General features: G+C 40.7%; 1 protein-coding gene across 5 annotated transcripts in view; it reads right to left on the bottom strand.

Moving 5' to 3' along the window:
- Nucleotides 1-26,428, bottom strand: part of FAM13B (family with sequence similarity 13 member B) — a 119,891-nt gene extending 93,463 nt beyond the window's left edge. Inside the window, exons 1-6 of one of the 5 annotated variants that reach the window (XM_029584018.1) lie at nt 26,029-26,428; nt 18,323-18,488; nt 17,218-17,328; nt 12,184-12,375; nt 8,385-8,597; nt 5,838-6,015 (exon numbers count right to left, since the gene is read on the bottom strand). In XM_029584018.1, the coding sequence (XP_029439878.1) occupies nt 5,838-6,015; nt 8,385-8,597; nt 12,184-12,340 (548 nt within the window). In that variant the 5' untranslated portion in view covers nt 12,341-12,375; nt 17,218-17,328; nt 18,323-18,488; nt 26,029-26,428. The remainder of the gene's footprint in view (nt 1-5,837; nt 6,016-8,384; nt 8,598-12,183; nt 12,376-17,217; nt 17,329-18,322; nt 18,489-26,028) is intronic. The other 4 variants (XM_029584019.1, XM_029584020.1, XM_029584021.1 and 1 more) reach the window with 4 other exon arrangements.
- Between the last annotated feature and the right edge of the window lie 1,217 nt (nt 26,429-27,645).

The following is a 27,645-nucleotide window of genomic DNA, read 5'->3' as shown; positions in this document are numbered from 1 at the left end:
TGCAGTGAAAAAGTTTTACTCTCTGGCAGGCTCGGTGGCAGAATGGAACAAGGTTGAAGATAAAGCAGTCCCAAATGAAAGCCCTGAATTATGGCTAAAATGAATTCCTAAGAGTTGTTTTCTCTTCCCAAGTGTTCAGTGCCATATTTTAAGTACCAATCATTATAAGGGAGCATTTCACCTTATCCATTTAGTTGAAATATCTCTAGGGAAATATTATAAAAATAATAAGAGACTCATCAAAATTGCAGAAGTAATTTTGTTAAATTTTGCCTACCCTCATTCTGCACTCCTGGGAAAAGAATCCTCTGCTCCACACTGTGTGTGTGTTAGAGAGAGGGTTCGTACTGCTACACTAATTACATGATACAGGAACCTGTCCACACCTGTCACTAACAGCAACTAAAAGACTTTTTTGGGGGGTTTTGACTTTTTCTTAAAATGTTAACACTTCATGTGTACACAGCAATACGAAGTCCTCTAAGGGTCCACACTAACAGGATGAATCTGCTAATATTATACAGATAGAAGCATAACATTAAAACATACTAGGGGGCCAGCCCAATGGTTCAGAGGTAGTCACTGTGTAACGGTGACATCTAGTGGTTGAATTTGGGACACATGCTTTAAGGATTCTGATGTTATTAGCTGAGGACTGTAAGTGCAATAACTGGTTTAAAGTAAGTTGGGAGAAAATGAACCCAGAGAGCTGCAAATGAAGGATCATGATACTAAATCCCAGCCCTGTTTCCAACTGAGCTGGAAAGGAAAATTGGTTCTTATCTGCTAATTTTCGTTCCTAAAGTACCTCAGAGTAGTCCAGACAAGTGAGGTTTATGTATCCCCTACCTGCAGATGGAGGCAGAGAACAAAACTTTGAGACACTGCTACATAACCAAGAGTGCCACCTGTAGACCCTCAGTATTGATCTGTACCCAAGCCAAGATGTATACCTGAAACCCCAATAAAACTTGGGCTAAGAGAGACAAAGTTGGAGCCCCCTGAAAACTGCCTCCTTAACACAAAGCATATACCAAACTATGTACACTTTTCATTAATCTGAGTATATCACAAACCAGCTCAGCATCATTCAGAAGCAAGGAAGTCTTTCGAAAGATGGGGACGGGTCTCTGGACTGATCTGTGTTACTTCAGGAATGAAAGTTAGCAGGTAAGAACCAAATTTTCCTTTCCTGTTTGTACCCCAGATTAGTCCACACAAGCAGGATGTACCTAAGCCCTTCTATTCTGGGCGGGAACTCTAAAGACCAGTGCGCAACACGCTTTCCCCAAACGTTGCCTCTTCTGGCGCTCGCACATTCAAGTGGTAATGTCTGGTAAAAGTGTGAAGAGAAGACCATGTCACCATTCGACAAATCTCCTGAGGAGAAATTAACTGACACTACGCTCGTAAGGTTGCCTGCACCCTAGTGGAATGCACTCTCAACCCCTCCGGCACTGACCGACCCTTCGTTCTGCCCTGCCGGTTGATATAAGCCACTGTCGTTGCATTGTCCGAGAATACACGCACCACCTTGTCTTGAATAAGTGTGAGAAACACCAATAAGGCTTTGCGCACTGCCCTGGTTTCCAGTCAATTGATGGACTAGGTCGCCTCCTCTGACAACCACTGCCCTGGGCTGATTTCCTTGAATTATCACTCCCCAGCTAGAGAGGGCTGGCATCTGTGATCACCACTGCCCAGTCTGGCACTTCCACATCCATCCCTTTCTTGAGATTGTGCCAAGACAGCCACCATGAGAGACTGCACTTGGCATCCACCGTCAACAGCAAAGAAAGCTGAAATTCCTCCAAAAATGTATTCCAACGGGATAACAGCACCCTCTGCAACAGGTGCATGTGAGCAAAGGCCCATGCAACTAACTCCAGCGTAGAAGCCATGGAACCCAGGACCAGCAAATAGTCCTAGACTGGGAACTGACATATGCAGCAGCCAAAAGGCCCGACTCTGCAACTTCACTACCTTCTCTCTGTAGTCAGAAACACCTTCCCCTTCCAGATATCGAAGCATGCCCCCAGATATTCCAACGACTGGGTCAGCTTTAAATGGCTCTTTACCAGATTTATCACCCAGCCCAATGAATCCAGGAGCTGCAGAACCCGCTGGTCTGAGTGACAACACTCCATTTCAGACTTCACCCGTACTAACCAATCGTCCAGATATGGGTACACCAGGATAACTTCCTTCCTGAGCGCCGCCACCACTACCACCATCACCTTTGTGAACGTGCGCGGCGCTGTCGCCAACCCAAAGGGAAGGACTTGAAATTGAAAATGCTCCCCCAGGACCATTAACCTCAGGAACCTCTGGTGTTCAGCATGAATGATATGGCGATAAGCTTCCAACTAGTCCAACAATGCCAGAAACTCCCCTTTGTGCACCACCACTATCACCGTGCGCAATGTCTCCATCTAAAACCGTGGCACCCAGAGAGTAGCATTGACCTTTTGCAGATTGAGAATGGACTGAAAAATCCCCTCCTTTTTGAGCACCACAAAGTACACGGATTACCAATCCTGTCCCCTCTCCTGAGGGGGCAATGGAACAATGGTGTGCAGGAGCTGTAGCAGTTGCAAAGTATCCCTCACCGCCTCTCTGTCTCCACCTGCTGGAAGGGAGGCATAACCCATGGTTTGGACTGATCCGGGTATGTACAGGGAACAGGAGATTAACAAGGCATCCCTGAGCGTATGAGAAAATTCTAAGGCGTAGCCATTTCTTACCACTTCCAGGACCCACACGTTCGAAGTGATCCTAGTCCACTCCTCGTAAAAGAGGGACATCCCCTCCGATAGCCACTGGAGCGGACCAACCCTTCATTGGCCAATCTTATTTCCGCCCCCTCCCTGGGACCCAACATCCCTTGGAGGTCAGCGTTTGGTTCAAAAGGACTGCTGCATGCCTGAATTCTGTTTTTGGGCTGTTGGGCAAGGGCTCCTGCCAGCGCGAAACCGCCTCACCTCTCGGAAGCGAGCTCACAGAGGAAAAGACTTCTTGGGGGGGGTCTTTCTGTCCTCAGGCAACTTATTACCCTTCGACTCCCCCAACTGCTTCATGAGCTGCTCGCCGCATCTCAAAAAAGATATAATTGCGATGGAGAAAGTACAGAGAAGGGCTACCAAAATGATAAGGGCAATGGAACAGCTCCCCAATGAGGAAAGACTAAAGAGGTTAGGACTTTTCAGCTTGGAGAAGAGACGGCTGAGGGGGGGATATGATAGAGATGTTTAAAATCATGAGAGGTCTAGAACGGGTAGATGTGAATGGGTTATTTACTCTTTCGGATAATAGAAAGACTAGGGGGCACTCCATGAAGTTAGCATGGGGCACATTTAAAACTAATCGGAGAAAGTTCTTTTTTACTCAACTCTGGAATTTGTTGCCAGAGGATGTGGTTAGTGCAGTTAGTATAGCTGTGTTTAAAAAAGGATTGGATAAGTTCTTGGAGGAGAAGTCTATTACCTGCTATTAAGTTCACTTAGAGAATAGCCACTGCCATTAGCAATGGTAACATGGAACAGACTTAGTTTTTGGGTACTTGCCAGGTTCTTATGGCCTGGATTGGCCACTGTTGGAAACAGGATGCTGGGCTTGATGGACCCTTGGTCTGACCCAGTATGGCATTTTCTTATATTCTTATGTTCTAACAGCAGCTTGCCCCTGAAGGGGAGGTCAGAACGCTGGGTTTTAGACCACACATCTGCCGACCAATTTTGCAGCCATAAAAGTCTCTGTGCCACCACCAAAGAGAACATGCTCCTGGCAGAGGTCCAGATCACGTCATACAGGGCTTCCGCTACATAGGTCACTCCCACTTCCAAGCGGGTAGCTTAAATTGCCTCGGCCGCTGATCCAGATCGCTTATCATGAACCTTCTGGACCCAGCACAAGTAGTCTCTGCATCAAGCTTCTGCACACCGCCACACTCAGACTCAAGGCTGACACCTCAAACAACCCTTTAAGTAAAATTTCCAGTTTCCAATCCTGGACATCATTCATTGCTGCTGATATTGCCACCGGGATGGTAGTCTTCTTGGTAACCGTGGACACCACCACATCCACCTTGGGAATCTTCCACAACTCCTATGTGTGTTCTGGCAAGGGATATAACTTAGCCATAGCCCTGGCCACCTTCAAGCCCGCTTCAGGAGATACTCCCGATCCACGAGCTTCTTCACCTTCTTCGGCAACGGAAAAGCCTTAGGGAGTCCCCGTAATCCCTCTAGGACTAAATCTTCCTGAGTGACCTTAATCCCCAGCTCATGCAGAATTAGCGGGCCCAGCTCATCCCTACAGAACAACTGAACCACCTGAGGGTCATCACCATCCACGACCAGAACCTCGTCCGGATCCTAAATTGGATCCCCCAATATACTAACGTATTAACAGGGTCCACGTCCGGATCCACCGGCCCTCCTTGCATCTAATCGAGATCATTCGTCTCCTCTGAAAAGTATTCTTCTACCATGGTCTGACAGACCCTAGGCTTGCAGGATCCCTCCAGACTCTGCATGTCCCTGATTCCTAGGCTTCTTAGCCATTCGGGACTTCCTGAGCAAAAGCCTCTTCGACCCTGCTCCCTTTCTGGCCACATAGGTCTTATTGAGCAGAAGAACAAAATCCACAGAAAAAGCTTCCAGATCCAAAGAAGGGGAGTCCGGGTCCACATCCCCTTGCACTTCTTCCCTTCCCCCCGCTACCAGCAGGGTCCTGATCCGTGGGATACAGTGTGGGAAGGGAGTTCCTAGGCTCTGCCACAGCAGCCTGGCTCCCAGCACGTGCTGACAAAATGGCCACTGGGATCCTCTGATTACCCCCCCCCCCCCGATCCTCCAGAACCTGCCCAGCTGACCTCGTGTTCTTGCCATCCCCCTGGATGTCCCATGGAGGTCCCAGCACACCCAGAGACATTCCCTGCAAAATGCGGCCAAATCGAGGAGAGCCCGTTTCGAACTGCAGCAGTGACAAACTTTGCCGGACTGCACGGGAGGCGGCATTATGGCACGATCAGGCCTAAAAATAGCCCCTGCCGACGCAAGGAGAAAACAGCATTGTCCAATGCTGAAAACAATCCCTGGGCCCGACCAAGGAACAAATTCATACCCCCCTCACCTGCCTCCCAGCAAAGAAATCCAGATGCTCAACTACCGCAGCCCTGCTCCTCCATGCCCCTCCCCCCAAACAACTTAAAACATACAGCCACTCACAAACAGGGCCAGAGAAGGGAAGAAAATTCAAATACTTCCGAAAGAGACTGAGCACAGAGAGTGCCAGGGACCCAGAAGGGTGAGGGAATCAGGACCCCAGGCTTTCACCCTCCCTGACGACAAGAGCCGAGTCAGAACAGGGATCTTCAACTCCCCACTCGCCCTGCTCAACCCGAGGGATGGTCCATGAAGGAACCTAGCAGCTCGAGGAGCCAAAATCTAAAAATTCTCTTTTTTTTTTTTTTAACTCCAGACTGCATGTTTACACAGCTACCATCTGCTGGACACAGAGAAATACTGAGGGACTGCAGGTGGCACACTTGGTTATGTAGCAGTGCCTCAAAGTTTTGCTCTCTGCCTCCATCTACTGGTAGGATTGCATAAACCCCATTTGCTGGACTGGACTGATCCGAGGTATGAACAGGAAACACAAACATGACAGAGACAACTGTCAGATCAAATAAATAAATCTCTCTTTATATCAGAATATCACACACACTGCTTGATAACTCTGCAATCCTGGTCTAAAGATAAGGTTTTATAATCACAAAATTCCATGGTGATAATATAGCACCTACAAAAATCACACATTTCAAGTAGTTAACTTACTGGAAGACATCTGGCCCAAAGACTGCAGCCAAAGCACTTGCAGACCAAACTTCTTCATGATGGGATGCTACATTGGCTAAAAATCTACACAGAAACTTTAACAAACTGTAATTAAGAGATGGAAGCTGCAGCATGAGGTACTTCAACTTTCTTCCAAATTCATCTTCATTATTGTAATCTGAAAAAGGTGATTAAAAACATTTAATCATCTTTGGCAAACAGTCAAATTATAAAACATTTTACGCTTCACTGCATGTTTGCCATTTGATTAATATCCCCAAATGCCATCATTTTTGCAGAAGGCAGACTCTGGAAGATCAGCAGCCTCTATATTAACAAATTTATTGTAACCTTTGTACATGTAATAGAACTAAATGACTCTGGAGACATACAGGTATCTAACACAAAGTTACTTTCAAATTAATACAGTAAATAAAGGCAATAAGTCCACTGGCATCCCCTGCATGGAGCTCCAACAAATTTAAATGTTTGATTAAGATATATGGTATTAGTGTGTTGGGGGTTTTTTGTTTTTTGTATAACCCTAGTCAACTGAAATCTTTTTTGGATAATTGGAGCATGGTCATTCCTGCTTTAGCTCCAGAGAATGTCATATTTTGTAATATATTTTGCTGTAATGGCTTTGCAATTGTTTTTCTCCGTCAGTGCCTTTTTTTTTTTTTTGGTTTGCAAGATGTATTTTGTTTCAGTTCCTCCCTTTTTCTGCTGGATTTTCCCTCTTTATTGGGGACTTGTTAGAGGGCTCCATGTTTGAAACAGTATTTCTACAGCTTTTGTCTTGTATTGTTTTCATATGTACTGCCTTGTTTCACTACTAGGTGATTGCTTGTAAATTTCTTTTTTTTATAAATATTTTATTCATTTTAAAGTGTAGCTTTCCATGAGAGGTGAACCAATGCTGCTGTTCTCCCCGTTTGTGTATAGTGTGGGCTAACCTTCTATAATTTTGGACCAATCTATTTCTAACAATATTGTTCAGAACCCAGTTCATTTGAAAAATGTACATGTGAAGTAATTTCAGTAGCCTTGTAAGGGCAGATGTTAATTTTGCTAAATGTTATATCATGAGTGTGGCTCCAAATGCATTTAACCGGCATGAATCAGAACTAAAAAACCCCAAGAATAAAACAGCATGCCATAGAAAGAGAGAAGGAAAACACAATTCACTTAATTTCCCCTTTTATGATTCTCTCTCATTTCGGTAAAGCCAGAAATTGCTAACAGGGACTATCTTTTCTGCTGTGTCACAGTTATTTCATCAGATTCTAAGTTTATTTTCCCCAATTAGGTCTAAACCTTTCAGCAATAAAGCCTTTGGTGCTCCAGTAAATACTATTCTTTTCCTTCAAATAACTACTCAGTATTGTATTCTCTCCCAAATACATGCTCACATTAGTAGCTTATAAAAATTGCTTAAGCTTTAAATTAATATTGATTGAAACATGGGAAATTCCTAGTCAGATCCTGATTCATTTACTGTACATGAAATCTTTAGAGGAAAATCCCCTAAAGAAGTGTGGGTCAAGGGAAAGTAGATTTACTAAGCCTACAAAACACAACTATGAAAAGTTTCCTTAAGGAACAGACCAACCTTCCTTTCCAAACAGTCATTTTTACTAAGTTACTGTTTGTTTGTATTATACACTGCCAGCATGTCTATCACATGTACCCACAACTGTTCTCCAACATTCAAAAGCAGTGAAGAGAAAACCTAGTCCTATCATCAGTTCTGAGTGCAGCTGATGGATTTTTTATTTTCCAGAATCTCATGGATAGCAAGTGATAGTTTTGGCATAAAAGGATTAACATGCACGAGATAGAGAGATATACTTTCAGATCCACGTTTCAACATGGCCACAAGAAAGTCATTTATGTTGAAAAACATACCAATTTGTACAAGCAGATATAGAGGACTTTTTATTTTTGGATTTAGTTCACATTTTTTTCACTGGTTGCTTAAGGCAAGTTACAATCAGGTACAGTAGGCGTTTCCCAGGCCTCAGAGAGCTTACAAGCTAAGGGCTTCATTTACTAAGCTTTTTTCCCCCCTAGACAAAAAGAATGGGAAAAAAAAGCCTTAGTTCAGGCAACTGAGACTGAAGTGACTTATGCAATATCAAAGTGTGAGCAGAAGTTCAAGCATGGCTAACCCCAGTTCTCAGCCTGCTGCTCTAACCACTAAGGGCCAGTATGTTGACCAGATGCTGTGAGCTCCCTATATTTAAAAACTCTCTATTCCCATGCTGAACTCATCAGGGACCTGCAAGTCTCCTTTACTGGACCCATCAAGAGAGAGATGGCCAAGATGGTAGCTAAGGATTGTAAGTCAATGACTAGGAAGGAAAATCAAAAATTAGTAAAACTCCTGTTTATCACATTCAAACTGCATTGCATTGTGAAAAATATCATCATGCAAAGACTGTACTGCTTAAAGAGTGATTGTCTTTAGTGGTATATTGACTTATTTATTCAGATTTGCTTGATTACAAAATGGAAACATTTCCATATATTACAAAGATAAACTACCTTGAGAAAGCTGCATCATATGAATGTGTAAGCAGGCAGGGATGACAGGTTCAGGAAGTTTCTGAAGAAAATATCTAAGAAGACTGATAGCCGAGGGTACATCTGCTTCTTTGACCAAGTCAACCTCTTCTCCATTATCGTACCTCTGACGAAGCCACTCCACGGTCTCAGCATTTCCATTGACTTGAAAAAGTCCTTCTTGCTCCAGACCTCCTAAATTAGTCAGACGTTACTAAAAATGATCTCTATTCTAAGCCAGAGTATGTGAACAAATGTATGGCAAAGCTTTGAGAGTTTATCAGCTTACCAGAGAATTTAAAAAGATAAAACATTTCTACAACTAGAATAATGCACACTGGGGTAGATAATCAAACCGCGTTCAGTACTATTTAGCCAGATAAGCAAGACTTATGTGGCTAAGTAGTAGCAGCTGGATACGCACCTACATTCAATGGCCACTGCTTATCCGTATAAGCCTTTGTACGACTAAAAGCTACATGCATAAAAAGTAGGCAGATAATGGCAGATCAGGGGTGGAGCAAGTTAGCCAAACTTATATGGCTAACTACTGATATTTGAAGTTAGCGAGATACGTTTATGTCTAAGTTTAGACACCCCATAAAGAAGGTCTAAACTTAGCTGGGTAGAGTTACTCAGCAAAGTGCGCAAATATACATGTATATACAGCAACTATGTCGTGCCACTGAAAATACATAGTAACTTAGCCGGATTAGTTCTAGCTTTGAATATGTACCCCATTATGTCTATCTTGTTTAATAGTAAAGGTAAAATTTAAACTTACCTGTTAAATTTCCTTTCCTCTAGGTCTTTCTAGATCAGTCCAGACAAGTAGTTTATGCCTCCCCTGCCAGCAGATGGAGACAAAAAAAAAAAACCACCCCTCACTTCACTCCTCCTTTAGGGGTCTAGTGCTGCCTTCAGCCCTTCAGAATACCAAGTCAAAGCTAAGATAACAGAAGACAATATTTTAGTTTCCAAATCGCTACCATAACCAAAACCTGATGTAGCCAACAAACATCACTCCATGGTCATTAACCCAGGAATTAGATAATCCTTATACTGAGGTCATGATTAGGCCAATTACCAGAATGGGCAACCTCTCTGCTCTTCTTCTGAACTTGCCAGACAGAGCCCTTGATGGTTTCTGCTTAGCTGAGTAGGTTCTGGTCTGGTATGGATAGTCTTTCCCCTATGAGGAAGGACTAAAGAGGTTAGGACTTTTCAGCTTGGAGAAGAGACGGCTGAGGGGGGATATGATAGAGGTGTTTAAAATTATGAGAGGTCTAGAATGAGTAGATGTGAATCGGTTATTTACTCTTTCGGATAGTAGAAAGACTAGGGGGCACTCCATGAAATTAGCACGGGGCACATTTAAAACTAATTGGAGAAAGTTCTTTTTTACTCAACGCACAATTAAACTCTGGAATTTGTTGCCAGAGGATGTGGTTAGTGCAGTTAGTATAGCGGTGTTTAAAAAAGGATTGGATAAGTTCTTGGAGGAGAAGTCCATTACCTGCTATTAAGGTGACTTAGAAAATAGACACTGCTATTACTAGCAACGGTAACATGAAGTAGACTTAGTTTTTGGGGACTTGCCAGGTTCTTATGGCCTGGATTGGCCACTGTTGGAAACAGGATGCTGTGCTTGATGGATCCTTGGTCTGACCCAGTATGGCATTTTCTTATGTTCTTAAACTTATCTATTTCCTTTCCTTTAGTCCTGCAGAGTTTAAAATTTCACCTTCCTTACCATCCTCACCAGACCAGTTCATACAAGTGGGACATACCTGAGCTCCACTCAGACTAGATGGGAGGAAGTCACAATAGCTCTCAGTAGTCCTGCAACCTAACCCCCACTGATGTGCTTAGAGCATGCATGCTGCCCTGCCATTTTCTTCTGAAAGACAGGTTCTGATTCTGCCTGAGGAGTCCTTGTCAAGTGGGCTTGAAAGCCCTGAGAGACCCGCAAACTCTTGGTAGAGCAGGTCAAAGCACTTATCTCGATTCCTCCTGAAATCAATGCCTTAGAAACTACTGCACTTTATTAGGACACTTGAAAGACCTATCCAAGAAGAAAAAAATGGTCACCTACAAACATCTCAAAGGTAACCTACAATGAGCTTCAGAATGGTTATCCCTGTTCTGGCCTATATCACCCAACTTTTTCAATATCATAAGTGAGAAAAGACTGATCCTGACACAAGTGACGCTTAGAAGAGATAATATCGGGCATAGAAATACTCTTCCCTTTACAATTACCAAAGACCTCCAAGGAGTCAGACACCCACAAGACTCAAAGAGATGCCCTATAAGGCTTGAGAGGAAGGGAGGCCACACCCCCTTCAATACTAAGCTCAACTTCCATGTCAAAACAGACCTTCTGCAGTTGAGGACCGGTATTCTTGCCCTCTAGAAGTATCCCATGCAATAAAGTAGCAAGACAGCTTCCATGACTGTGTCCCTTACAGCAAGCCTGAGCTGTTTTACTAATGTATAATCATGTTCTGTAATCTGCTTAGCACATGCTATTGTTATAAGTGGAATATAAACATTTTAAAATAAATTATAGATGGGACATAATTGATCAATGATTCAATACTACTCTGACAAAAATAATGAAGTAAATATTAAAAAGTTTTACAATTTAATCAAACTGTATAAACTACATAAACTAAGAATCTCATCCAATCTTTTACATACTAGAACATTCAAAGTGTATCCACAAAAAGTATTTTCTCCTTATATCCACTGAATGTCTGAATTGCTTTATCCTTCAATTGGACTAAAACTTTGCAGATTAACTTAAAGTATATCAGAACAGAGCACAAACCACCCAATTCTATTACTTGTTTCAATAATTCAAAACACAGCCATATTTTCAGTCTGCCATAATACTTACAAATTGGGATATTCCATGCAAAGTCACAACCCACTACAGCTAATGTTAAATTAGAATCCAGAAAACAGCAATTGATTGCTAAAGGAAAACCATTGCTAGATGGATAATCTAGAACCCAACTAATATCACTTAACTATAGTATTAGAAAAAATATTAATTCTGTAACTTAGGAACCAAACAACAAGACATTCAGAGGACAATTTTCAAACTGTTTGCCTAGTTGCAAAGTTGATGGGTACACCCAATTTTCAAAGGGAAAGTATGTGGATACTTTCCCTTTGAAAAATGCCCTGGCTAACGAAGTGTGACTGCTTTTTCTGTGAGTAAAAATTGTATGGAAAACTGACGCACAGATTTGAAAAACAATCTGTGTGCATTATTTTTCTCCCTTCCTCCCCCAAAACACACCAACGGAAACACTTCTTCTCAACCCAGCTAAAAGTCTGAAGACTAAGGGACCCGCACAAACTTCTAGTCAGACTGAGTGAAGGCAATTTTTCAGCCAATTTACCTGGATAAATGGCTTTGAAAATTGCCCTCTCAAAATGCTGAATTCTTGAACACAATGCATACGTTAGCAATTAGATTTGAAGATATGGACAAATAGGTTTAGGGAGTTTTTAAAGAAATTTAAATCAAGTTAGCCAAAAACATGGTTGGCACCACTCTGTACAGACAGATAAATAGTATCTTATTTTTCCACTTCTAACTATGCACAGTGATGGTCTTATTTTGTGAAGCTTTGCACCATATTTATTAATAAAACATTTTCAATGGGAAATACACTGGTGGAAAAACTGGCACAAAAGTTTAATAAACGAGCCCCAGTGTGGTACTGTGACTGAGAAAATTATTTTAAAAAATAAAAATGATATGTACCATGTTCCTCGATATAGTCCACAATGTGGCGGACTATGTACGGAACCTCATTGTCTGGATGTCCTTCTCGTTGCAGTTCATCAAGTGCAATTCCAAATATTTTGTTAGCAATATCGGAGTTGCAGTTGCCCAAGGAAGGGGAGGAGCTCTTCCTCATATCTTTATTGCAGCCAGAAATCACAGCTGTCTTTTCTGTTAAATAAAGGAATTCAAGTTAGGATAACAGCCCACAGGTTCATGGATGAAATGAAGATTTTTCCTGATTGAGCATTTTTATTATAACCTTATGTGCTACATACACAGGCTGAGGAGGCCACAAATATCTGATTTAAAAGGGTGACATGAGAGAATGTATTCAGCCACCAACTGATTTTTCAGTCCATACAGTCTTTTCCTGCACCTTACTAGAGATTGCACAAGCACTTCATAATTTTTTTCCTTTTCTCCTACATTTGATCTTGTGAGGGAAATATCAGGACATAGCACCCTATACAGTTATTTCTAAGTATGCTGTTAGGCACTGTCTTTTCAGTAATGCATAGCCATTCAAGGTAGTCACAGCAGTGGCACTACCAATCCAAAGTACCACAAGGTATAAGGAAGGCAGAAGCAAAAATAAAAGCCCAGATCTGCAGCTTACATGCAGAGAATGTCAACCAATCGGTCAAAAAGATGAACCTACATATCAGTCTTAATAAAAATTAAAAAGAGCACTGCCAGGGCTGGAAATCTTATAGTTCATGTTAGAGCTATAAAATGGAAACAGTTGGGAAATTCAAAAGCTTTAATCAATATAATCCTAGTCATTAACATTTAAAATAGCTCAGGGAAAAGAAAAGATTTTAAAGCACAAATATTTTGAAGTTTTAGTGTTTTCCATAGATAGCAAGATGACTTAGCCATTAAAAGTGGGTGACATCATCCAGTGGCACCAAACAAGACTCATCTCTCCAAGCTAGCAGAACTCAGAGTTCTACTGAGCATGTGTGGCATTGTCTCATGAAACTCCTCAGTCTAGATCATAGTTATTTCTATGTATTTGACTCTCCAGGGAGGCAAGCAGATATTCCATGGCTAATTCATCCTGCTATGTAAAACACTGTTTAATGTAAGCAAGCTTACTTTTACTGTCAATAAGCAGGCTAAATTAAAAATATGGGGAATATGAAGCTGAGGGTTGTGACAGAGTTTACTGAATAAGCAACCTGGACACCACTGTAGATAGAGTACCACGAGAACAGGTTTCGCAAAACTGTCAGTCCTTGAGAGGTTGTCAAGACAGTAATAAGATGTAAAGGTGTGCACAGTATGCAGATGCTCATCTAGAAGTGCCTTTCGAGGACAACAGAAGCAGCCATAGATCTCACTTGATGAACTTTGACAGTGTCTGTAACTTGCAATCCTGTTAAAGGTGTATCCTTGTTGAATGCACTCAGCTATCCAGTATACTTGGCGACAGACACCCCTAGTCTATTAGGGTCATATGACAAACAACTGAGAAGATTAAAGATGTGGCTGAATGTGTGTCTTGTAATGCGCTAAAGCTCTTTTACAGTCCATGGTATGAAGGGCTTTTGACCCTGCATGCGCATGTCTTGGAGAGAAAGCAGGCAGTAGGATGGATTGATTGATATGAAAAGTCGAGATGACTTTCAGCAGAAACCTTGGGCGAGTTTGAAGGACCACCCACTGGTGTGGAGGAATTGCATGTACGGTGGATAGTGAAGAGAGCTTGGAGTTTACAGACTTTTCAGGTTGATATGAGCACTACAAGGAACAGTGTTTTCAGTGTCAAGAACGTAAGCGATGCGGACTCCAACAGTTCAAAAGGAGGCTTCATAAGTTGAGAAAGGACTATATTTAAGTCCCATGGAAACAGCAATGTTTGCATCAGAGGTCTGATGTACAATAGTCCTTTCATGAATCTAGATATTAGCGAATGAGTAGAAATTGGTTTACTATCCATCCATTGAGATGTAGAAGCACAGAAGATGTGATGAGACCTGAATCATAAAAGCTGCAGCAAGTACTTTGGCAACTGCTTGGGCTGGCAAGAGAAGAAGTCCACAGAATCTTCTGCACTATTCTTGTAATTAATGGTATCAAGAGAAAATCATACATGAAGCCTGTCTTCCAACTGAGCAGAAAAGTGTGCCGAACTAGTCTTAGATCACTGAACAGAATTTAACAAAATTGATTTTTCAATTTTGCTCTGAGACGAACGGATCCATTGAGGGCAGACTCCACTATTCAAACAGTCTGTTAGCCGACTACTGCAGAAACCATGTGTGGACAACATTCTGCTGAGGTGATCTGCCAGCATGTTGGAGATTCCCAGAAGATAGGTGGCTTTTAGGATGGATCAGTTCTTGGCCATCCAATCCCTTTTATTCAGCACTTTCCAGCAGAGTGAAATAGTCGCCTAGTGATTTGAGCAGTGGGCTGAAAACCAGGGAAGCCAGGGTTCATGTCCTGCTGTTATTCCTTGTGACCTTGGGCAAGTCACTTCACTTTCCATTGTCTCAGGTACATACAAATTGTGAGCCCTCTGAGGACAGGGAAATATTTACAGTACCTGAATGTAATTTGCTTTGAAGGGGTTGAAAGGCAGAAAATAACTAAAACGAGCCATCAGGAATGCCATGACCCTGTTTGTTGACATAGAACATGGAGACATGTTTCTTCCCTGAAGAAGATGCATGAATGCTGACAGAGCATCTCTTATTGCTCTTAACTCCAGTTGATTAATCTGAATTCAATTTTCCTCAAGAGAGACTAGATATCCTGGGTTTGAAAGGATCCTGAATGAGCTCCCATTCTCTGGTGGAGACCTGCATCAGTGTTACTTGATGAGGGAGCATTAAAATAGGAGCTCCTTCCTAGAGAACTGAGAGGTATAATCACTGCCGTTCTTGCTCCATCTCCTCTGTGAGCCATACCACAGTCAACAGTGATTAACTGATCCCACTGAGAATGTGGCCTCCACTGAAAGTAACGGATGTGGAAGCAGATCAGTGGGACCACAGATGGCTGCTGCTATGTGTGCCACAACCACTAGGAATATTCCGGCTGTTGAGCAAGGAGAGAACAGTATTTTGTGAATGAGAAATCTCATGATGTTCGCTCATTCTAAAAGGTAGGAATGTTCTTTTATAGCGAGTCTATCCAAGCTCCGATGAACTTTAGCCTCTGAGTGAGAACTAGATTTGATTTCTCAAAATGGACTAGAAATCCCAAGCACCGTAAGAGACAAGTTGTCTTGTGCAAAGAAAGGAGTACTTCCTTTTGAGAACTTTCCGTGACTAGCCAGACATTGAGGTGCAGGAAAACTTGTATTCCTTGACGCAAATGTTACTACTAAGAGGCATTTCTCAAAACTGCTGATAAGCCAAACGGGAGTACCGTGTATTGGCAGTGAAAGAATCCACCTTGAAACAAAGCTAGTGCCAATGGATGGGCACGTGAGCACATGCATCCTTTAGATATAGCACACACATCTATTCGCCCTTCTGTATATGTAAGGAAGAATCATGCTGAGGGAATTAATGTTGAATTTCTCTTGGAGTAGAAATTTGTTCAAATCCAGAATGGAGCCCAATCTTCCAGATTTCTTTGGGATGAGGAAATATCAGAAGATTAAGACTGAAGTGACTGGACTTCCAGGCAAAGCTACAGCAAGTGAGATGGAGCTGGATTTAGTGTTACATAATGTGGGAGGGATGGTGGCTGGAAAAAATGCAAAAATTTCGGATAGTAGAAAGACTAGGGGGCACTCCATGAAGTTAGCATGGGGCACATTTAAAACCAATCGGAGAAAGTTCTTTTTTACTCAACGCACAATTAAACTCTGGAATTTGTTGCCAGAGGATGTGGTTAGTGCAGTTAGTATAGCTGTGTTTAAAAAAGGATTGGATAAGTTCTTGGAGGAGAAGTCCATTACCTGCTATTAAGTTCACTTAGAGAATAGCCACTGCCATTAGCAATGGTTACATGGAATAGACTTAGTTTTTGGGTACTTGCCAGGTTCTTATGGCCTGGATTGGCCACTGTTGGAAACAGGATGCTGGGCTTGATGGACCCTTGGTCTGACCCAGTATGGCATTTTCTTATGTTCTTAGTATGTGGTAATGTATCCATCCCAAAGCCCCTTGTTCTTGCTCCATGCTCTTGTCTGTGGTTCCCCTCTCCTTCTAGTGTAACGATATCTTTCTTCTAATCCTCCTCTTCACTAAATCTGTTCTAGTTCCCCTTTTGTCTCTCTCTTTTCACTTATGTATCTAAAAGAAAGTTTTATCCCTTGCCTTTAACGATTGGACAACATATTCCTCTGTTTGAACCTTTGCAGGTCTAATTGCTCTTCCTGCCTGCCTTTTCTTTTCCTGGAAATTTTGCATGTCCTTCTCTGTTTGTATTTACTGAATGCTATTCTTTTTGCTTTTATTTCCTTACTTCTTTAATGAACCATAGTGGTCTTTTCATTCTCTTCACCATACTTTTCTTTTTCTATCCACTTTTTTTTTAATTTCTAGCTCAATTAGATTGTTTTCCCTTGTGTTCTATCCCCCCTTCCAATTCAGTCTAATCATTGCAGTAGCAGTCTTCAGCCATGGACCTTGCATCAGGGCTCCCCTCCAGAATGCTACAATCACGAGTCCTAAATCTGAGCACTTGGTATTGCTGCTGCCGCATGACAACTTGATTTCCTTCCCCCAGGGTCTTTGAAAACTGCCTCAGCAGCATTTCCAGCCCTGGCTGACCCAGAGAGGGGAATAAAAAGAGTTCCTCTACATGGCACTACCACTGACTAACGGTGCCTGTCCTTTCATTCTCCTTGTTAACGTTCCTAATACAATAACCTGTTGCCATTTCAGTGCTCTTTTCTATTACTAGCCAAAGTCCTTCTGTATCTCTTAGAGCCTGACTCGGCTTTTTTTTTTTTTTTTTTAACGCTATCATTTATTTTCTTAAAGTCAGCCCTTCTGCAATCTAGGATTATTGTTGTAGATTAGAAAGGAAAAAAAAAAAATGCTGTACCTGAGAGTTCTTCAACGTGTAGGGACGTTGCTTAAAGCCACGTCCTGACGTGCCGCTTCATTAGGATTGGTGAACAGATGAGTGCGTTTACACGTGTTGTGTTACACGCTGCTGGGTGACAAAAGGACCACTTTTATGAAGGTTTACTTGGAACATAGGTATCACAGATAAATAATAGTTTTAAATATCCTCTACAACAATCTCAGGGTGGTTTAATGAGCAGAAATGTTTTCTACCTTGGTTTAGAAAGGACAAGAAACTCAGTTTTATATTTGTATAGAAAGACTATTCTACAAATAAGGATCGTTATAGCAGAGGCACAAGCTCTTTCTAATATATTCTAATTGTAAATTTCAGGTAGCACAAGTGAAGACTATTTAATATTTATTTGTTAATTAGAATAGCAAACAAAGAAAGCAATATAGGACCCTATGTACTAAGCATTTTTCCCCCAGAGAGACAAAATGAGAAAAACTCTTCGTAAACAGGCCACAAACGTTTGCAGCGAGGGAGACCTAAGTTCAGGTCCTTTGTGCAATAGGAACAGCAAAGCCAAACTTGTAATGCGTGCTTAAGTCAAAGGGCAGTACTCCTAGCTGCACAGTGCACAAATGAATGGAAACTTCACTGCTAGCTCTCTGTAAGCCGGGCAAGAGTTTACCAACAGTCATCCAAAAAAAAAAACAAACACATTTTTCTATTGTAAATGTTACAAAAGAATCCATTTCTTCTGCTCCTTTTATTATAAACACACAAACAAATGTTGCTCCCAGATTGGAGATTTTATGGATATCACTGGGCTGTTACATAACTGTAGTACTTTGAAAAAAATGAAAAATCTGTCATTTCAAATAAAGGAATGAACATTTTTTAAATGTGTAATAAAAAATTTAGGATCAGGCAGACAGCTGAGATAATGATCTTAGCAAAAGACATTTACTTCTGGAACAGTCATTATTTGACCAGTACAAGCCTGCTGAGCCATCGTGTAATTATACAGCTGAGCAAAAGACAGAAAAAGTCATGCTACACCCCAAGAGCACAAACTGGTCTAACAAATGGTTATTAACATGAAATCATTTTTCAGCATAGCAGTAAAACCTACCTCTGTTTATTTGAAAACCTAAGTTTAAAAATGTTTTCTGCGCCAGTTACCCTCAATGAGCAAGTATTCTTTTCTCATTTATGGTTGTTTGAGATTGTGGCAAAAGATAAGCCGGTAGTTCCTCATTGAAGAAACACAGAACTCGATCAGTAGTTCAGCAGTTAATCTAAAACAAAAAAAAAAAAAAGACATGAGAAACAGAACCACAGAAAAGCATATTTCCAATAAGTATCTATTATTCTTGCTTAAGGACTGTTACAAACATCCTACCTAGTTATTTATCATCATGCTGGTGTGCTCTTTGATCATCACTCATCAGCTTTGAACAAATATATCTTATGCAGATAATCATTATGGGTAAAATCTCTTTACGTATTAACTCATGACCATTATATGACTCTAATTATACAAAAAACTAACACTAGTGAGATAACCATCAATAAACAAGCAGCCATATCTAAGTCAGTGATTATTCAAAATGCAGTGTCATCAGTCCTATAAAACTAAGTCACTTAAGTCTTACAAGCCTTCTGTACAGGAGCAAAATGCATTATAATTTGCATAAGATGCAGTGAAACATATCCATCTTCACAGTTGGCAGAAATTCTTTAATATGCAAACTTCTTTGAAGAACCATGTATTTCTGTTCACAAATTCAAAATATTTCCATGCATGATATTTAACAGCAAGCAGCAATGTTTTACTTGAAAGCTTTACTTTTTAAAGTGTATGTCTTGTAATGTATGTAAAGTGTATGTCTTGTAATTAACCATCATGCACAAAAACCTACACAACCCTGCCCCAATTGATCTCACTTTCCAGGTTCGCCCTAATTATTCCACTAGACGAATGAGAAGAGCATACCTAGGCACTCTCTTTATCCCTCAAGCTAAAACATCCCTAAGAAAAAGGGCCTTTTCTACCGCAGGTCCCTCTCATTGGAACAATCTCCCACCAGACCTCCGACAGGACCCATGCCCAATCTCCTTCAAGAAAAAACTAAAAACTTGGTTATTCAAGCTTGCGTTTCCTGAACCCTCTTTTTAGCTTAAAGCTTTCTCTCCATCTTTTTGCAACACATCCCTGTTCATTTCTTTCAATAATATAGTTTGGTTTGTTGTCAATTTCTCTCTCATTTCTGCTATTTCTTACTCAGGTTCCCTTTGAAGAGACCCTCAGACACTCTTTGACTTTTCCTTTATTTTTATTTGTATTCTTTCGTTATTCACCACTCCTTTTTCTGCACATCTTCTTATTTCCTCTTTTCTTTTTGATCCAAGTACAAGCACACTTTATTTGGATCGATCATTTGTTGACATTTATTACTTGTATCCTTTATTACTATGTAATTCAATTTGTTTTTTGTTTACTTTGATTACTATGTAATTTCAAATTGTTTACTTGGTTATTCTTTTCTCTGACTGTTACTTAAGGTTTCATAGATGTTCATGGTTCCATGTAATGCCTATAGGCAAGTTTTTTGTTCATTGTAAACCGGTTTGATTTGCATCTAATGTAGGAAGATCGGTATATAAAAACTAAAACTAAAATAAATAAATAAATAATGATGTTATGTAGCTGCTGCACATAGCTGATACCATGAGATAATCAAATGAACTAAGAATCCCAAACATCAGCCTGTGACTTTAAAATCACTTAGAGCAAAGAACAAAGTACCGGTACCTCCCACTGACTCTATAGATCAGAGTTTCCCCAACCAGGTATGCCTTGAGACCTGATCAGGTGTGCCACAGGAAAAAAGTCACCACTGCCTGATGCTCAAGTGTAGCATCTGGACTTTGCTCTCAGCACCTCTCAGCACCTCACAGATAAAAGGGATACAAGCTCTGGTTATTAAATGTGCAGGAGGGTCCTTTGTAAAAATATGCGGAGTCATGAATGCCCAACCTTCCCAGCTACAGCACGAGTCTAGAAGTGGCACAATTAAGGGACCACATTCAAAACATGGATAGCCAGGCTCACTTTGTGCAGCACATACATGGTCCACAGCACCACCTCCTCTTCTCTCTCCAGCCTCTCTTATCTCCAGGTTGAGTAAGACAGGGAGAGCGTACACTGAGCGCCGGATGTGATTCTGAATGTTGGAAGCATCAGCAGTGGAGGAGATCTGGCAGTTACATGAGGCAGGCAAGGTAACTAATTGAGACAGTACTGCATGGATTTCTACTTTCTCCTGCACACAGAGGGAGTTGGAAGGTCTCTTCATGGTGAAAAAATGGTGGTGTGGAGGAGCAATTGGAGCTCCCGCCATTACACAAACATCAGTTAATTTCAAAAGTCACTGAACCGCTGGTGTATTGCGACAGATCCATGTGTGTCTTTGCCCTCGCTCCCTTTGCTTTAAAGTTTGGGAGAGAGACAATAGCACTTTCAGTGTTTCCCTAGCTCTTCTTTTAAGCAAATAACTCCTCTATATGTTTTCACTGCCTGTTCCATGAAGGTCTGTGTGCTACATATCTTTGTCAATGTAGGTGTGCCTTGGACTTGAAAAGCTTGGTAAACACAACCATAGGCTATGGTATAGCTGAGTTAGCACCAACAGGCTAGAATGCCCCAGAAACCAATCAGGTCAGTACCAGTAGGTTGATGGTGGCCAAGCACCATCAACATTACTATGTTAACATGTTAATCTACATACGTATATGCATTCTATAAACTGGTTATACAAAACATAAGCAATTTCATTTCCTGTAACTACAATGTATCTGATACTCTGAAATTGAACACTAACAGGTTGCTTTACTTTTAGTACAACTATTTCCACATATAAATGCCTGATCCTCAAGAGCCACAAACTGACCTGGTTTTCAGGATATCTGCAATACATATGCATGAGATATTTGCATACAGTGGAGGCGGTGCAATCAAATTTCTTTCATACATATTAACTGCAGATATCCTGAAAACCAGAACTGTTTGTGGCTCTTGAGGTCTGGAGTTGGCCACCCCTGCTTTATGCAATCTGCCAGGTGTAAATTATGTAAATGGCCTCATTTTTAAGAACTACATATTTGATATTGCAGCAGTGATCATATTGTAAAGATTTTAAAGTTTAAAAAAAATTCACACTTCTCAGCCTCTTTCTGGCCAAGATTAGATTTGAGCTATGTGCAGTCTCTTCATGGTCTTTTGGTTTTAACATATAACAACAACAGGGAGACAAAGTTATGACCATGGCCAAAGCAAGAGGATTAAACTTCCTGTTAAAAAAGAAATCCTAAAGAAAAGTGAAAGCGTCCATTTTTACAACAAAAGCACCACCTCATACAAATTTTGGCTGCTTACAGTATGATGACAATTATAAGCAGTTTAAAAAATTCCTTTGAATGGTCTACTAAATTTGAAACTGAATTAGAAAATAGCTATGACACTGCAAATTTATTAGTAGCCATTTAAAATTAGCATGACAAAATGAAAACACTTGAAATCTTTATTGTTTCTAGACTACATCTAGCACAATAAGCTAAAATCAATCTTTTACAAGCAAGCTAAAGACAAAAAGGGTTACAATTTTATTGCATATTATTTGCTATGGTAACATTACAAGTTTTGTTTTTCTAATCTTAATGGCATTTGCTTATCTTGGCAGATATAAAAAGTACTCTGCACTCAGTGAAACATTCATAGAAGCACTTATGAGCAACTTCAACTACAGGCATCCAAAGAACTCCTATAAAAGGTTTTTCTTTGCACTCTCTCAATAAAGTGGTTTTGGGTGGTGGGGGATGGTATTGCATTTATTTATTTATTTAGCACTTTTATATACCGAATTTCCAGTAACAGAATTACTGATCAATTCGGTTTACATTTTAAACAATAACAATGACAAGTTGATGTCTTACAATGAACAGGTAGATTGAACTTGGATACAGATATATGGGGTTAATAACTTAACATAACGTAAAAGATACGAAGCCTACTGTAGGCTGGAGAAACAGGTGTTTATATGAATAGGTTGGCAAATAATGCAACACAAACTTTAGAAAATAAAAAATTCAGAAGGTTGGGATTAATGAAATCATTTCCAAACTGTCTGCATTGGAATAAAGACCATCATGCTTTTTAATCACAAGCTTTGCACCATCTTTCAAAACAATTTATATGTATTCTTTCACTTTGAAACCTGTTGTGGCTTACTTGCTCTTTCTTTTTCTATAGGTAGATTTTTGCAGGAAAAGTGTACACAAAGTTCTGAACAGGACATCTACATGCATACTTTTCCTATCCCGACCTAAACACGTGCCTGGAAATTTCAATGCTGTTGAAGTACAGGAGCTCTTTCACAAGGCATGCTGTAGTTACATGATGTTAGGTTCCATATTAGGAGCTACCACCCAGGAAAAAGATCTAGGCATCATAGTGGATAATACTTTAAAATCGTCAGCTCAGTGTGCTGCAGCAGTCGAAAAAGCAAATAGAATGTTAGGAATTATTAGGAAGGGAATGGTTAATAGAACAGAAAATGTCATAATGCCTCTGTATCGCTCCATGGTGAGACCGCACCTTGAATACTGTGTACAATTCTGGTCGCCGCATCTCAAAAAAGATATAATTGCGATGGAGAAGGTACAGAGAAGGGCAACCAAAATGATAAAGGGGATGGAACAGCTCCCCTATGAGGAAAGGCTGAAGAGGTTAGGGCTGTTCAGCTTGGAGAAGAGACAGCTGAGGGGGGGATATGATAGAGGTCTTTAAGATCATGAGAGGTCTTGAACGAGTAGATGTGAATCGGTTATTTACACTTTCGAATAATAGGACTAGGGGGCATTCCATGAAGTTAGCAAGTAACACATTTAAGACTAATCGGAGAAAATTCTTTTTCACTCAACACACAATAAAGCTCTGGAATTTGTTGCCAGAGGATGTGGTTAGTGCAGTTAGTGTAGCTGGGCTCAAAAAATGTTTGGATAAGTTCTTGGAGAAGTCCATTAACGGCTATTAATCAAGTTTACTTAGGAAATAGCCACTGCTATTAAATTGCATCAGTAGCATGGGATCTTCTTAGTGTTTGGGTAATTGCCAGGTTCGTATGGCCTGGTTTGGCCTCTATTGGAAACAGGATGCTGGGCTTGATGAACCCTTAGTCTGACCCAGCATGGCAATTTCTTATGTTCTTTTAGCCACACAAGAGTGGCAAACTAATTAACAGGCAACTAATTAACATAAATAAAATGCTTTTTACTCCCATAAATTGCTTTGAAAATTTTCCTCCACAGCTTTTGCATCAATTATACCTTAAGAACCAGGGTTAGAAGAGAAGTTCATCCAGAGAAAGGAAGCACATAGATTGTACCAATTCCTAAGAGCCAAGGTTTTGCTTTTTGTTTCAGTTATTGGAAAGTGCATAGGAAAAATTTTGGTCACGGGTATAATGCAGGAGGGATGGGCAAATCCAGTCCTCAATGGCTACAAACAGGGTATCCATAATGAATGTGCACGATATATAGCATAAAATGGAGGCACTATATGCAAACATCTCATGTATATTCTTGTGGATATCCTGAAAAACAGACATTTGTGGCATTCAAGTTGCCTGGTATAGTGGTATAGTGTTTACGTGAATTTATGTTGCTCTGTTGTCTGTATAGTTTTGTGGTTTATATATGATTTTATATTGAGTATGATATATGGGTACATTCTTCTTTTGGTTGTTCCCTATATATATTATAAACAGTTTTCAGTTAGTCTTAAAAGTGGTATAATAATTGAACAAAATTAAATATAGATTAATTGTGGACACCTCACTCACTTCTGACTAATCTGAGTAATAGTTCAACACTGACCATACAATTATATATTTATACAAATCTCATGCCTATTCATTATAAATATCCTGAAAACCTGACTTGATAGTTGTGACTCCAGGAGAGGCTTGAGAAACAGTGCTAAATATAAGTTAACAAAAGCCTTAAAAAGAACACTGAAGAAGAATGAAAGATTCTCAGCACTTATGAATAAGGATCATTTCAGTGTAAACCATTTGCAGGATAACACTAATACATCAAACCAAAAGGACCAACTGTTATTGTTTTAACATTAGTTCAACAAGTATAATTTAGAAATATTAAAATGTTTTCTAATCATGCAAGAGTTTTAGCCCTCTAAAGCAGGCTTTCAGTTAACAATCAACAGGCAAAATAAGTTTGTGGCATATTCAGTATATGTATTTATTTGTTTATATAAATAAGTATCATGTTTTATGTTTTTATAACTATAGTTATATTACTATATCACTTAAGCCACAAAAATCATGTGGCTTAACATGAATATGAAACACATTGTAAAGCAAAGCATAGCTGTGGTCTGCTACACAATATTAAGATCACATATTACAAATTAGCAACCAGAATAATTGCTTTATTCACAACATAAGATGTCTATTTCATCAGAGATTTTTTTTTCACAGGCATAGTACAGGTTAAAACCAATAAATCATGCTCAACTTTTATAAATGCTTGAAATTCTTCTGTAAATGCCAAATGAGAAAGATTCCATTTTACAATGGCTGAAACAAACCATTTACTTTTTAAGGCAACACATTAAAGTAAGAGTGCAACAATTTTTTAAAGATCAAATGCCTTTGAGCTTCATCTAAAACGATGGCTAGCGACCAAAACTATCTACCCAATCATGACGACTGATTTGTAGTTAATTTTATCAAAGAAGTTAAAAAAAAAAAGCCATCTTACAATGTGATTAGCAAATTACTTATTTCTATAGCACTAATATACAAAACTCTGACAAAGGTAGCATGTAAAATATTCCTACTAGTGACTAATACTCAGAATTAGATAAAATATCCCCCCCTCCCTTACCTTAATCCCTCCCATCCAAAAAACACTTAACTTGCAGAAGCCTCTCTGGTGAAGTCGAGTTTAAGCCCAATCTAAATGTATGGCTGACAATTAGCAACAATTCCCCCTACTTAAAAAAAAAAAAAAAAAGGAAGGACAATGCCAGTGACCTTTACTATTTACAATTTATAAAACTATAGGCAGAGCGGACTAAATCGAAGTAACTCAATTTACGCCGTTGCTATCCAACAAACTTCAAAAAAAATCGGCAACCGAGAAAACACAAATGCAGTCAAAGTCGCTCGTTTGCAAATCCCTTTAAAACTGCAAATAAAAAAAAAGCAAAGCAGACAATCACAACACAAGTCTGCACACAGTAACGGGTCTTGTTTAACAACAACAACTTCACCTGAAGCCAAGGGAGGGGGATTGTCCTTGTGCAGACAAAATAAATTGTTTTCAAACACTACCAATCCCGCGCTGTTATCTTATTAAACAAAAACAGCCTCTCCCTGTAAAAACATCACTAAACAAACATGTGTTTGTTTATTTCACTAAACCGAAACATTTTGCAAACAGAACATACACCAAAATAATCCCCAAATCAGAGACAAATACCACCATTACAGTAGCCGAGCAGTTCACTTCTATGTCATAGACGGTTTTAAGAGAAAAAAAAATACATAACACTAAAGCACTGGGATCTAGACACCAAGCCCTGTGAATTTTTAAGATAAGAACCCAAAATACCGTATGCAAGATCAGCTGAGTAGGAAAAAATAATTACATTTTCAGGCCGGTGCACGATCGAGGCACAGAGAATCCGTGACCAAACGAGGAGGGGTGGGGATCGCACGGAGCTGCAAGCGCCTTCCGTCTGCCTGTACTTACCAAGCTCAGGTCCGCTGCAGGGGCGCCTCAGTACCCGGCCTTCAGCGGCTGAGCTGCATGAGGGGGGGGAGGGGGGAGCAAGTCACATCAAAACCATGGGGCTCCGAGCCGGGGAGGGAAAGCTTTCCTGCAAGGCCGGAAAAATCTCCCCGCCGAAAGAAGAAAAAAATAATAATACGTGGGGGAGGGGGAAGAAAAAAAAACAGCAAACGGGGATTTTTTTTTTTTCCCTTTCTCCTCAGGTCGGTACGCCCTGCAGCAACAGCGGCGCCAGGAAAACAAGGGAAATCGTTCGCTGCCGCCTCACACCCACCAGCCGCCGTTAGTGCTCATGCGCAGAGAATGCGCAGGGAAGGCGTTGGGTGGAGGAGCGGCGGGCGGGGGTGGCAGGGAGAGCGCGCTACTTCCGGTCCGTAACACCCGCCCGAATTCGATCCGGTTCGCGCGCGCTCTGGCCTTACATAAGAACCGGTCGCTGATATATTATTGCTGATGACTGTACGGGTCCCGGATGAGTTCGTTACGTGAATTTTGGCCCCCCTAATACCTCTTAGTATTTGGTCAAGGCCAGTCCTGTCTCGGAAATAACAACGGCTGGGGAAATGGACTTGGGGACCGAAGGCTTTGACTTTCACATATTCAGGGGGGCTGTTTGTGTATTAATTGCCTTAGGATAGCAAAAGTTCGCTGTGTTTCGTTTGAGAACCCGGAACAAAACTTGGCGGCTAGAGAGGCGGAACCTAGTGACAAGGTAGCCAATAGTAGTAACTAAAATTGTTCTATAGCTGAAGGGTTGAGAAAAGGTCCAATGAGAATGAAGACTTTATTAGCCTCCCCCCAACAGCCCCTTTTCGGGTGACGGTGTGCAAGTGGAGGCTTCTGATTGGTAGGAGGTGTCTTTTCGTCAATTGTGACGTTCCCCCTCTGCCAGTGCGCTGAATGCTAGTGTAGTGAGCGCAGGAATGCGTGTACCTCATCTGTCATGTACAGTAGGCCAAGTGCCCACGACAAAAGGCTATGCTACTCTTCCACCCTTAAAACCATGCATAGAAAAATGTGTGTAAACATACATATAGAGTTAAGGGGGCTACCCTGGTCATCTTAACCGATGAGCCTTAACCTTTCTAATCTAATAGCAGGCATACAGTTTACACTTTTTTACTCCTGTAGACCAAAATTTGTAAGCTATTCAAACCCATTCAAATTATAGAGATTGGCCATAGAAAAATGAATCTTAATAGGTCACAATATAGATTGGACCAATATGAAAACCTGTTCCAAGGGACTTTTGTTTAGTGAGTACTAGACAAAATATGTTTACATGTATATATCGATATATATATATATTCATTTATTTGATTTATATTCCGCTTCTCAGCGCTTCAATGTATATTACATTCAGGTGCTGTAGTCAGAGCCAGGTCTAGAGAGGGGTGGCCATCCTGGGTGTCAAATTCAACGGGGCATCATTAGCAAGGCTGCTTTTAGCTATGGGCATAAGCACACAAGGCTCTGCCCCAATGCCTATTGGCCAATGCCCACAATCTCTGGCAGCAAAGATCTGCCCTCTGTTTTCCTACTCCAGCCCCTCCCCTCCCAAGCAGCATGCAAGGAACT

Source organism: Rhinatrema bivittatum, chromosome 18 (assembly GCF_901001135.1).
Source record: "Rhinatrema bivittatum chromosome 18, aRhiBiv1.1, whole genome shotgun sequence".
NCBI lineage: Eukaryota > Metazoa > Chordata > Amphibia > Gymnophiona > Rhinatrematidae > Rhinatrema > Rhinatrema bivittatum.
This window is presented reverse-complemented; position numbering and strand designations above follow the sequence as displayed.